This window comes from Schistocerca gregaria, chromosome 11, assembly GCF_023897955.1.
Source record: "Schistocerca gregaria isolate iqSchGreg1 chromosome 11, iqSchGreg1.2, whole genome shotgun sequence".
NCBI lineage: Eukaryota > Metazoa > Arthropoda > Insecta > Orthoptera > Acrididae > Schistocerca > Schistocerca gregaria.
In genome coordinates, this window is record NC_064930.1 from 149,453,967 (window position 1) to 149,467,793 (window position 13,827).

Below are 13,827 nucleotides of genomic sequence, written 5' to 3' on the forward strand. Positions count from 1 at the left end.
CTTTCTTCGTGCCAGTGTAGTACTTCATCTGAGAGCGAGGCCACTTCTCTGCACAAACTGATGACACTGACCGATACTCACACGAAATTCTCACTGCGACACGTTTGAGACTTTCGCAACTTCCGAGGCTTTCGGTCGGATAGGCACCCCATCTTTCCCCTTGCACATAGGAAAGAAATTTAGCTTCCAGTTCTAGATACTTGCCACATTACAGTTCCCGTAACAATTTTATCGACAAACCCGTCTCCTTTCATTTTCTTCTGAAGAGACACGACATTACATATGTTACGCTCTTCCAGTCCGTACTTTGTTCTGGTCCCTCTCTCGGTCCCAGTTTCGGCACGGTGCACAATTGTAAATCTGTAGCTCGCACCGTAACTGTGCCGAAGTCCTAGGCTCGGAGGTGGTTTTTGCTCTACTCGGTTGCGCGTACTGTCACGAAATGGACTTTCTTACCAGTATCCAGCTGCAACTGAATTATAACCTAACAAAACAATACTGAAAGACCTACACAATGTTAATGCCAATCAAACACTGGCAAAAGTTTGCACTGTCACTTAAAAACGTGCACCGTCGCCTATTCAAGATACGGACATTACTTGCACAGTCACAAATGAGCGTCACATTTGTGCGGCAAACGTTTGTAGGGAGACAAGGTAGCATATATGAGCCACACCTAACTTTTCGAGGACGAAATTCAGGTAAATAGTCCGGCATATATTCGAATCGATGCAGTAACTAAATAAGTTAGATTGCATGCTCTAAGTGTCAAAAGTAGCCGAGGATAATAAAGTTTGCAAATGGTAGGAGGTATTACCGACCTGCTCTCTGGACAGTGCCCACGTTGACGTTCACAGAATCTGCCAGGTCGACCGACGGGGAGAAGACGGACGTGGGCGTGGTGGCCGCCGTCGAGGGAGAAGGCGTCGACGGGGTGCAGGCCACCGTCTCGCCCACCTCCTTCAGCTGTCGCGTGATCGACGTCAGTGGCAGCTTCGGGTTCACCGACGGCTTCCGCTTGATCGTGCCCGTCGTCGGGAAGTCGCACTCGAACCTGCGGGCGGAACGGGGCAGAGGCGGGGGTCAGAACGCCGCGGTACCGGCAGGCGGGGACACTGTCGGGTGTCCGAGTGTCCCAATTTGTGATTTCCGAGTATACCTCGGCAAAATTCTGTCAATCTGAATGAGTTTTGTCGTGATATAGATTTGGTCAATTTTCTTAAAATAATGGAAACAAATTGTTTGCAGTGAATGGATAATTTGCTTAAATTAAGAGGATTCGTGCATCTCGAGAAAGTTATTTTTTTCCTCAATACTGATGACGACATATCAGTCGATCGTAAGTTTACAATGCCGTTATGCCGATAACTCTGAAATTTGTGGAACTCCAACAAAGGTGATACTACTAGAAGACTAACATAGGTAAGCAATTATTCCAGTGCTCTATTATTGTGCTTAGGTTACTTTCTATCTGTGTGTCCATTGCAGGGACAAAATTTGGTCAGAGAGCTGCTGACAGCAGAACTGGGAAACTACGGAAGGAGACAGAATTATTCTATACGGGCACTCTCTGTTCACGTATCTCTCTGTACAATACAGTGAGAATGGGCTGCCTGCACTTTGGTGGATTGGGGGGTTACGGGGAGTGCAGGGAAGAACTGCTTGCACCTCAGATTAAATTTTCTTGCAGATAAACATGCACAACAACAAGAATTATTTTCTCTCGTCAAAACATTCCCTTTGATGTGCCAATACGACATAATGCACAGCAAAGTTGTCTGCCCTCCCTTTCTGGCTTTCCTCGACATCTTCCCTCCCTCAGCCCCCTGGAAACAGTCTAATAGTTTTGAAACCCAGACTTGGCGTATTCACTTATCAATTTTTTCAGTCGTCGAGGTCGGAACAGCATAGTCACCTTTTGTCTTTCTCGTACGAATTTTCCTAACAACTTTCTTATAACAACGGGACCTCACACACTGGCTCTCTCCAATTTTCTTTGTACTTACAAATTTAGCCGTAAGATTCCGGACGTGAATTTCATAAAGCTGTGCAACACAATTCTAAAAAAAGTCAGAAAAAAACTGCCTTCGAAGAGTAGACGTTTGGAGTCCTGACGTATACAAAATGACAAACTCACTGACGGGAACTGCAGTAGCAGAGCATCGTGTAAACTTTTGCAATTGTGAAGCTGGCATTTTAGGTCTGAGTAGGAGCCACAATTATTACTTTTCTTTCAGTTCTTTATTTATTATCACAGTGAAACGCAAAGTAACAAACAACGAATGATATTTGTGATAAAATTAACATTCTTATTTATAATTGCTAACTGCATAACAAGAAATTAAAAATTTGATACAGACATACAAAATGTCTGCAGATTCCATTAATAACACTGAAATGTTTTGCACTTAAGTGCTCTTAACAATCTTCTAATTTTCAAAGTATTCACTTTCCACCAAAAAAAAAAAAAAATCCATAATGGTATCGCTTCAGAAAATTGAAAAGTGTCAGCCCGTAAGGTCCCCTCCGTAAGTCACTCTACTCTTCTCACACCCCGCCACCGGTCAGCTCTCCCCACTGCCGGACCTACACGCACCCAGCGGCCGCCGTGTTGCCGGAGAGCGTGGAGGCGGTGCCGCCGCTGCCGGCCGCACTGCCGCAGCACCCGTCGCTCAGGCAGCCGCTGGAGCTGGAGCCGGTCGAGACGGCGTCCGCCGCCGTGCCCCCGCCCCCACCGGGCGAGTCCGAGGGCGAGCCCGCACCCCCGGTCCCGCCGGACCGCGCACCGCCGCCGCCCCCGAGCGTGGGCGCGATGGAACTGACGGAGCAGGAGCGCGCCTGTGCCAGCTGGTCCAGGTCGTCCTGCGCCAGCTCGTCCACCAGTGCCCGGTAGTTGTCCATCAGCTGGCGGCCAAACTGAAACAGACACGGCAGTCGCCTGTCAGCTGAAAGCCAAACTGAAACAGACACGGCAGTCGTCTGTAAGCTGACAGCCAAACTGAAACAGACACGGCAGTCGTCCGTCAGCTGGCAGCCAAACTGAAACGGACACCGTACTTCTCCGTCAGGTGGTGGCCGAACTGAAACAAAACACATTAGTTGTCAGTCAGCTGGCAGTCAAACAGTTTAACAGACACAACAGTTTTCCAGTAGCTGGCAGACAACCCGAAACAAAACAAAGTAATGGTCCGTCAGCTGGCGACCGAACTGAAACGGACGCCGTAGTCCCCCGAACTGAGAGACCGAGGTGTCCGTCACCGAGTGGATCGACGGGTCTTTTAGGGTTGGCACCTCTGCCTCACCGCAGTTTCGGCTCTTACATTACGCACGTTTTAGATTCTAATACCTGTGTGCGTAATGAACACAAAACAGAGAACTGCAGCCAGCTACTGGCTCGAAATATTTGTTTATTCCCGTAAACTAGTTCTCAAAGTTTTTCAGGTTCCCCTTAGATGGGCCACACAGAAATTACACGCTTACCGCAACAGCGTCGTGCCAACTGCCGACTGCCGTTTCCTTTACGCACACTGTCCGGCCGACGAGGAGGTAGGGCGGAAACCTCTGACAGGTGGGTCCGGCTAAATGTCTTCTCCGGGACAGACCTCTCACTCGGATGTGAAGTGTGTGCCATTTTCCCATCCGCCAGATTAAAACTGTGCGCGAGACAGGGCCCGAAACACGGAACCTCACCTAACGACAGTGACACAATTTACACTCCTTTCGAGGTTTTGCCGTACGTATTACGCTTTAGCAGACCCGAAACTTGACGACGAGGTCTGTAGTTGACGTAGGTGGTAGAAATACGATAAAACTCACCAGATATTCTTCGAGTCTCTGAACGAGTACGAGTGCTTCCACATTCGCATCGCTGTAAACTCCAAGAAGAAACAGTCTGTTTAGTTCAGGGTCTGTAAGTAGTGCGATACATTTTGTTCAGTTTCGCGAATTTTTCAGTCAATTAGGCAGTCACAGGAGTGAACTGTACCTTCACTGCAGACTTAATTCCACTCGTCACTGACGAAGGTAACAGACAAATTCACATCTGTGTCACTCTGGGGCAGTCTCTCAGACACACTCTAGTACTTCTAAAGACGTTCCACGAATACACGGCGAGTTTCCACCACATTTTTGCTGCCCGTTTCATTCAGAGAACCAGTCATTAAATTCGACACCTGTTAAATCACGGTAATGCAGAAAACTGTAGAAGAATACATTAGAAGCATTGCAGCAAAAGGCACAGATTAACAGTTCGAGTAACAGTCTGGAGCACTGATTTAATCTGGCAGGAGAGCTCGCACTGATGACCGCTTCTGCCAGAAGTTTTTGATACGCTCGGACCCAAAATCTCCACATTTAGTAGTGTCCCAGTGTGATTCAGAGGGAGGAGGAAACTGTACTAAATCTATCTTTTAAAAGAACAGGAATAAATTGTAGAAATTCATGGTGCCGAATAAAGTGAACTGCTGAGAGTGACAAATGACAGCACTTTCTGTCGTGCTACAGTGTGAAACTGTTTTTTTGTCCGTGCTCTGAAAAAAGCCCAAACTTTGTGAGCAGATACCACAATAACGAAAGACGACCGTGCGGTACAAAAGTAACACCGCGACAAACCGCCGGGCGCGGTCCGACAGGTAGTACACCGGACGGTGCAGGCAGGCTCTCACCTTGGCGAGGCGGATGCCGACGACCCAGCGGTGCAGCGAGGCCTCGTCCTCGGCACACAGGAACTTGATGTACTTGGTCGACTTGGGCTGCTGCAGGCGCGGGTGCTTGATGGCGAAGCAGAAGTCTGTCGGCGCCTTGTACTTCTTGCGCCAGCCCACGCCGTAGTAGACCTGCGAATCGACGGCGGTTTCAGTACACTGGGGAGGCAGCTGGTCGTGTGCTGTCTCTGTGGGCTTTCCGGGAAATGGACGTGACAACTACACTACTGGCCATTAAAACTGCTACACCACAAAGATGACGTGCTACACTCATGAAATTTAACCTACAGGAAAAAGATGCTGTGATATACGAATGATTAGCTTTTCAGAGCATTCACACAATGTTGGCACCGGAAGCCACACCTACAATGTGCTGACATGAGGAAAGTTTCCAACCGATTTTTAATACACAAACACCAGTTGACCACTACTTCCTGGTGAAATGTCATTGTGATGACTCGTATAAGGAAGAGAAATGTGAAACATCACGTTTCCAACTTTGATAAAGGTCGGATTGAAGCCTATGGCGATTACGGTTTATCGTATCGTGACACTGCTGCCCGCGTCGGTCGAGATCCAATGACTGTTAGCAGAATACAGTATATGTGGGTTTTGGAGGGTAATATGGAATGCCGTGCCGGATCCTGAGGGCCTCGTATCACTAGCAGTCGAGATGACAGGCATCTTATCCGCACGGCTGTAACGGATCGTGTAGCCGCGTCTCGATCCCCGAGTCAACAGATGGAGACGTTTGCAAGACAACAACCATCTGCACGAACAGTTCGACGACGTTTGCAGCAGCACGGGCTATCAGATCGGAGACCGTGGCTGCGGTTACCCTTTATGCTGCATCACAGACAGGAGCAACTGCGATGGTGTACTCGACGATGAACCTGGGTGCACGAATGGCAAAACGTCATTTTTTCAGATGAATCCAGGTTCTGTTTACAGCATCACGATGGTCGCACCTGTGTTTGGCAACATTGTGGTGAACGGATATTGGAAGCGTGTATTCGTCATCGCCATACTGGCGTATCACCCGGCGTCATGGTATGGAGTGCCATTGATTACACGTCTCTGTCACCTGTTCGCATTGACGGCACTTTGAACAGTGGATGTTACATTTCAGATGTGTTACGACCCGTGGCTCTGCCCTTCATTCAGTCCCTGCGAAACCCTACATTTCAGCAGGATAATGCACAACCGCACGTTGCAGGTGTTGTACGGCCCTTTCTGGATACAGAAAATGTTAGACTGCTGTCCTGGTGAGCACATTCTCCAGATGTCTCACCAATTGATAATGTCTGGTCAATGGTGCCCGAGCAACTGGCTCATCACAATACGCCAGTCACTACTCTCGATGAACTGTGGTATCGTGTCGAAGCTGCACGGGCAGCTGTACCTGTACACACCATCCGAGCTCTGTTTGACTCGATGCCCAGGGGTGACGAGGCCGTTATTACGGCCAGAGGTGGTTGTTCTGGGTACTAATTTCTCAGGATCCATGCACCCAAATTGCGTGAAAATGTAATCACATGTTACTCCTAGTATAATATATTTCTCCAATGAATACCCGTTTATCATCTGCATTTCTTCTTGATGTAGTAATTTTAATTGCCAGTACTGTACTTACGTACACCCCATTACCGACATTGTTCAAAACAATAAAATTATCGTCTCCTGACAGTGAACTTCTCCACAAAATTAACTAAAAAACTGACCTCAAAACTCTGTGTGTTACTTTTATATATATTTTACTTATTTATTTGTTTGCTTTTCAGTAGTGCCTTAAGGACTTGGGTTAAATCTGACTGGGTGTTCTACACACAGAGTGGTTATAATTAAACTTTCACCACTCGGGTCAATGTAAACAGTGAACTATTTACCATACAGTTAACCAACTGCACAGGAATGGAGTCCAGATTGTGTCACTACTCTTCGAGAGTATCGACACGTTTAAGGAATACGGAGCGACTTCTTTTGACACTGGGGTCGAAGAATAGCATTCGGAAGTTGGAATTACCTGGCGATTCGTGAACGGCTCACGAGAGGTGCCGACAGCCAGTCGTACTACAAACTGTCACAGAACTTACTGTCGTGACTGCCGAGAATACGGGACGTACGATCTTCGAGCGGTGCACGGCCGTGTCACAGCAGTCGAGAATTCCGCGGTTCACCGTTCGAGAAGTGCTGTGAGGGACTGCGAAACGGTAGCCGCACGGACTTCACAGTACTCGCGGAGTTTTGCAATGAAACGCAGATGTCACTTTTCTTGCAAAGGTCTAAATTGGTTACACGTGACCTAGAAACGCTTTAGTAGTGTGACGAAGCACATTTTACACTCACTGTCGCAGTGAACACACTGGAATCTCGCATCTGGGGATCCTCATCGGCAACAAATATTCACGAAGTCATCCCGCACGATAAACGAGTTGACCGTGCGGTACGGCTTCGAGGCAAGGTTCACGATTGCTCCAAATTTTTTTTCTCCTTTTCTTTCTTCACGTCAGTTGCCTTTGCCGACACGTAACCAAATTGAAACACTTTTAATGGACAAAAGCAGAAACTGAAAAAATATTTTGTTACCACTATCGAGGTCGACACATTTCCTACGAAGTCATAAACACTATTCCAACGTAACCAGAAAGGAAGATCTTGCAAAAACTATGTTTAATTAGTACGTAAGTACTGCTAATTCTTATCAAATTACGAGCTGTCTATTAGCTAGGCACCAAGTGGCAGATCCAGTACCACACAGACATACATTACGGACATCTGCTTAATAACGAGGACAGGCGGTGTCAGCGCCCACGGGGGCTCGAAGCCGAGGTTACGAGCGAACGAGAACTTACAGGGCACGGATAGCCCCGTGTAAAGTTTAGGCATTTTACACTACTATGTTAAGAATTTTTTCTATAATTTACTCTTTCGTTTTTTGAGCGTGTCACTTTTTCTGCGACTACAAACAAACTTAAATAACAAGTGTCAGAGATGACGACAGTGACACTAAAAAGTTTTAGGCCCGAACTCGGAAAACAAATCGGAGGCCTACGCGTACCACCTCAGTCAGCTCCCGCCCCCGTCGACCGCACACTCACCTGGTTGACGTCGAAGGAGGCGAGGTGCGCAAGGTCGCGGGCGGAGGACCCGCCACCGCCGCCTCGCGCCTTCTCCTTGGGCAGGTAGTAGAGGCCGGAGGCACGCAGCACAAAGTGGTGTCGCTTCCAGCCCTTCTTCGAGTCGGACTTGAGGAACAGCGGGCCCTCCACCTCCGGCACGCCCGCTCCGCCCGAGAAGAATTCCTGCGCAGAGAAAACGGCTCAGTCACTCGCCCCGCCCGGCCGTCGCGGCGAGAGCCACTTCCCGTTCCGGCACACCCGGTACGTACCTCGAGCAGCAGGGTGCGGGAGTGGTCGTCGAAGTCCGACTGCGCGCAGCCGCGCTGCCCGGGCGGCAGCAGGAACAGCTCCGGGCCGGTGAAGAGCGCCACCTTCTCGGGACGCTCCACGAACAGCAGCTTGTTCTTCGAGTCGCGGGTCCACATCAGCAGGTTCTCCACCAGCAGCTCGTGATCCTCGTAGGCACGCTCTGTCCACAGAGAAGAGCCGACACTCAGAACGGGGCCTCTTCTAATTTCACTTTTTCACTTCGGGACCTACACGTCACGCGAAAGAGCGAAATGTAGCCCCAGCCGTAGTGGGACCTGCCTACCCCGTAGCAAGAGCGACTCCGTACAAGTACATCGTACGAGTCGCACGACCGTCCCGTACGCGGCCCTTTATAGGTGAGCTCCACCTTCCCACGACTCTGGCGACAGACGGTAGTCGTTCGTACTATGGCCAAGTAAACCCACCAGTTCAGTTCCGTACCGTTCCACGCCGGTGTCACGTAATTTTGCGAAATTACATCCGGAAAGTTAAAGTGAGCAGTATTAATAATGTAGTCTGTTACAGACAGTGAACGAATTCAGATATGTACAACATCGGAGAACAGAGAAGGAAATCCCCACCCCTCTCCATCGCCAAGTGTCGAGACGTCCTCCTCGATCGACTATCGGTACGAGGCACCCACGGGGCCCCTACATTGGGACAGACGTACGGAGACGATCTGCATGCTGACGAATTGTCCAAATTTTAGCCCGAATCCCCCCCCCCCCAACTTTCCACGTCGTCTGTACCGTTCTATCCATCGAGTTTTTTTCTGGCACAGCCTATAACTTACGTACGAGGACTATCTAGCAAGTCAGTTGCGTCAATTTACGAAAAGGATACGAGTGCACTAATAGTTTCTTTATTAAGCTGCACACACTTGGCTACACAGTGCGAACGAAAACACAGAAACACTGCGAACGAAAATGCGGATGGCTAGCCCAGCCTACGGGTAGTGCCTCACCGCCCAGCCACGAGCGACATTCTCGATACGTCGCGAGTCAGTTGCAGTCGGGAGAGTATCCCACGTAGCTGCGAATGCGTTACGTAAGAGTGAATTCGAACGTGGGCAAATTGTCGATGCTCGTACGGTGCAGTTCTTTCGCGAGCAAGGGAGTCCACTGTTTTTTGTACAGAAAGGTACCGTGTCAGAGATTTCAGTTGCTCGCAGTGAGAGTGGAAAAACTTTTGCTGCAACTCATGAGGCCACGAAAGAGTGTCGAGCGGTCGTGACGGACAGTCACCGGAGAGGACTGTGACAGAAAATGAGACGACGACAGGAGCAGAAGTCACTGCAGTAAAGAATGTCCCTCTCGCAAACGACCTTGTCGTCACCGAAACGACACGGAGGGTGCCCCGTAAGGGGGGAATCGCAGGGCAATCTGGAATTCCAGTGATGCAAAAGCTCAAACGGGAAAACGTCGTAAAACCCGACTACGGAGCAACAGAAAAATGTCATTCGATTGGGCACTTCATTTCACACAGTCTACGACTTCGGGTCGAGTTTACGTCACGAGAACGAAATGTGGCTGGAGCGATTACGATTCGGCCAGCTGTGCCGCGGTAGTCCGAGGGCCCCGAGGTTACTCTGCAAAGTCGAACTACTGCAAAGCATCGTGTGGCCGTTACGGCCTATACGGTCCGTCCCTTAGTATAACGTTTGTTCTCTGACGGTGATGCTGTGTTCTGAGATGACGGGGCTCCTGTTCGTACAGCTCATATAATCAGAGACCAGCTTTAAGAGTACGAGGTTGAACTGTCATCCCCTGGCCACCGCAGTATCCGGATCTGAGTACTATTGAGCTGATCTGAGTAGTATTGATCTTTAGTGGTCTATATTGGAGGGCTGGGTGTGTGACTGCAGTCCACCTCCACGGTCATTACCCAACCTTGCGACCATTTTGCAGGAAGTAAAGAACGACATTTCACTGAAAACCACACGTGACCTGAAGGTATCCATTCTGGGACAACTGAAAGGTGTTTTGAATGCGGACTGTTTTGCTGCACTACTGGGTGCACTAATGTGTCACATTCTTGGTGTTTCTGGTTATTTGGGCAACCCTCCCCCCACCACCCCCCGCCCTCCGGCCACCCTCTCTCCCCAATGCCACTGCCACACTGTGTTTCGACATAACTGCCCATTAGATTAATGCACTCGTCCTATCGAAGAACGAGCTTCTCGAAGCCCTTGTCGTGTAATTCTGCCACCTGTGAACCGAGCAACACTTTGACACTCTCTTCTAACTTGTCGGCACCTCCAAATCACTGTGACGTCACTATTTTTTCACCTTGAGAAACAGGTGAAAATCACTGGGTGACAACTCAGTTCCGTACAGAGAATGATCGATTGGGTCTCAGTCAAAACTGTTCGGCGACGTTCGTGTGCACAAGGCAGTAGTGTTACCGTACACAAAAATGTGCCAGAATTAGACTCCAAGATCTTTTGCTCTGGGCGGTTCCTCTGAATGTGTAGTTCACAGTAAATTTCAGACTTAATTGTACCGCCTCTTCCCATAAAATCAGCAAGAAGTATTTCCTTTCTGTTCCAAAAAGACAGCAGTTACCAGTTTTCACGTGGAAAAAATTTTGCGGCACTTCAGAAGCTCTTGTGTCTGGACAGTATGGACTCCCCCCCCCCAAACCCTCAAATTGTCGTTTTCCGCTCCACGTTGCCATTTTTGACCCCCACTTCACGGCTTGTGACTACGTGACTGTGTAATTCTTCCCCTTCTGCAGAAAAATTAACGTGGCTCACAATCCCCTACTTTTGCGGACACCGTTCAGAAGCTTTGTGACGCTCTGTGCACAAAATTTGTGATAACCTTATCGGCCACAAATTTGTAAACCTCTTGTCTGCAATATCAGAGAGCAAACTGGCTGACAACTCTGTAATTGTGAAATGCTTAACTGTGCCAGTCGTGTCATTAACCTTCCCTTGCAGTAATTATCTCGTTCCACTTTCATCCCCACCAGGAACGTCTGTCCGATCTTTCCAAAACAAATGGCACCATTTCTTTCAGAAGTCGTGATGTTCTCTCTGTGTACTGCACGATAAGCGCCTACAGCTTGCACCACGTCACTCCCGGGTGGCGAAATTTTTGAATAAGGCAGCCGATCCCATTTACAGTGAAGGCGCAGACGATAGCCTGCAGCCTTTCCAAACCACTACGCTAAAAGTATTCTCTCGACAAAAGAGAAGCTACCGACATTGGCCGCAATTGGGTACCAAAATAAATCCGATGGCGACGAGTGAAAATTGGTGCAGGGCCCAGACTCCAACACGAATTTCCCACTTTACGCGACCAGTCACCTCCGCAAGTTTCGCCATTCGACCGTGCTTCCCGTCCTACCCAAATTCCCAACTTCTCGCAGATTACTTAGGTATCCCTCCCGTCTACCGGCCCTGTCGCTCACAGCCTCACCCGATCTGTACTGAAGGTATCACTGTTTGCCATACGTACATTTACACTTGTGGAGTCTATTCTTTTTGACACGTCTGAAAGAGCAGACACCAGATGTATAAATATTTTCTGCCGGGGAACACAGATGTACAATAAATTACGGAACGAAACGAGAAGAAACTTAAAGCAAAATGCCTAAAAAGTCAATCAAAGCACACCCCTCAAAAAACTGTACAGTGCAGGACTAATCTGTCGCCCAGACAGCCGAACACGTTAAACGGACACTTTCGGGGTGGGGGGACGAGCCTTCCCCGCACGGAATCCGCCTCGGGGACTGACGACGGGAGCCGGTCGGCTGGACAGGGATTTCGGAAGGTTTTCCCCTATTGACCGGGCGAATACCGGGTCGGAACCCTCGTATGTCCTCAGATACGAGCTTCACAAATATTCCGTACACGTTCTCCTTCCGGAACACTGACACACGGGGTGCACAGATTGCGACAGGAAGGGCACCCACCCACACGTCGACCCACGTAACGACCCCGACCCCGTAGAAGAAATAGGAAAAGGCGAAAGGACGCAAAGACGGAGGAGATGTGCCAGAGGATACTTTAACCGCAGAAAGTGAGGGTCGCAGTCAGTAATTATTTGAAGAAATTAATCGTCTCCGTGATTGCACGACATACTACCAGAGTACAGTGCACGTCACAGGAGAGCCACATGCCCGAGACCTTCCACAGCTAAACGACTACACACCGTGATGGCTAGACTTTCAGACAGATAAATAGTCAATTAGACCTGTAAGGAATTATACACCTACATTTTCAATTATATTTTAATATTGTATTAGGGTGACATGTTCAATTTTACAATAAAACGGTACGTGGACGAATAATTGACGAACTGCACTGGCTACTCCACACGTAGAGGTCGAACCACATCAGGCACCGAACCGCTACAATCATTTGTCAGATCACCCTCCACAACCCACATCCCACGTAGGAACTCCCGTATCTGTCGTGACTGCATCTAGCGTGTTTTCCACAATCAAAATGTGACACACGTTTCAAAGTGTTTGCACATTTTCTATCCCAAGTGCGACACAGGAACCGGAACAGTATTCGTCTAGGGGATCGGGAAAACTGTCAAACCCACATCCGGGCCAGCCGTCAGTCGGCGAGTCGGGCTCGGTCCGGAAACCGGCACGGCACACCTCTCCCGAAATCTAGTGTTTTAATGCACTCCGCAATTGAGGCGAATTCTCTTCCTGACACATTTTTTAATTTCCAGGCTCCAGTGTTTCTTACCAAAATTGTCCTCCTAATTATCCTCTCCAATAATGCCAATGCCTCTAATGGTGCTTCCCGTTGTCACAAATGTCAGTTACCCGACAAGGGGGAAGGGTGGAGGAACAGTCGTTTCCTCCGTCCGTCACGAAATCGTGTGAGCTCTGCTTCAAAACTGTTCAGATACAGTGCTGTGCCTGCAAGATAAAAATGAATACGAGGCAGTCCCGTACGATGTGCCTGGAGAGACGGGATCAGAAGGCACCGCTCTAACCTGCACTGTTAGCTCAGCTGAGGAAGCGACCCTCACCAGCTGCTGCCGTACACTGCGCCGTAATCCTCCGGTCTGCTGCTACCGAAATCGGTCGTGGCGTCCTCTATCGAGACGGCCGTGTTTTATTAGTTTTACAGAAAACTGTTAGATGCTAGTAACGAGACGAGATATTGCTATTATTATAAAATATTCCACCTGTTATTGGTAAAAATTATGGCAGCTCAAAAATTGTCCGAGTACTACGTACAGTGAAACAACGGTATCTCACCACTCGATACTGATAACAGAACCGTTCTTCCCGAGTGCCATTCACACGCTGCATAGGGAAAAAGTTTAGTTGGGATGGGAGGGGGGGGGGGGGGGGGGGGGCGCGTGCGTTCGTGGAACCCGAGGTATCTTCAACCAAATCAGTGCAGGTGAATTGCGTCTCACATCAGTTCCCACATCCTGCCTCTAGAAAAATCTTCTCACACTCAAACACACAGATTGAGTACAGAGGGAAGTGATGACATTGGGGAGAGCATACAGCCACCAATTGCCAGCAACATTGCTTCAACCTGTGCAACTGTGCTGACCCGTGAAGTAAACAGGAAAAGAGGAAGGGACACCAATAAAATCGGGAGAGCAATGAGAGCTGCATCAAACCAGTCTCACGACTGGCAACAACAACGTATCAAACAAAAAATACGGCTAGTGCAGTTGTCGCCAGATTGCAAGAAGCTAGTGATCCCTTTC

The 13,827-nt window shown here is 49.0% G+C and overlaps 1 protein-coding gene across 11 annotated transcripts in view; it reads right to left on the reverse strand.

Moving 5' to 3' along the window:
* The window catches only part of LOC126295474 (amyloid beta A4 precursor protein-binding family B member 1-interacting protein), a 498,949-nt gene that overhangs the window by 29,658 nt on the left and 455,464 nt on the right, over window positions 1-13,827 (reverse strand). For all 11 annotated transcript variants that reach the window (XM_049988021.1, XM_049988011.1, XM_049988016.1 and 8 more), the window contains 5 exons: window positions 8,092-8,291; window positions 7,802-8,005; window positions 4,665-4,835; window positions 2,597-2,916; window positions 822-1,054 (listed from right to left, as the gene is read on the reverse strand). In XM_049988021.1, coding sequence (XP_049843978.1) covers window positions 822-1,054; window positions 2,597-2,916; window positions 4,665-4,835; window positions 7,802-8,005; window positions 8,092-8,291 — 1,128 coding nt within the window. The remainder of the gene's footprint in view (window positions 1-821; window positions 1,055-2,596; window positions 2,917-4,664; window positions 4,836-7,801; window positions 8,006-8,091; window positions 8,292-13,827) is intronic.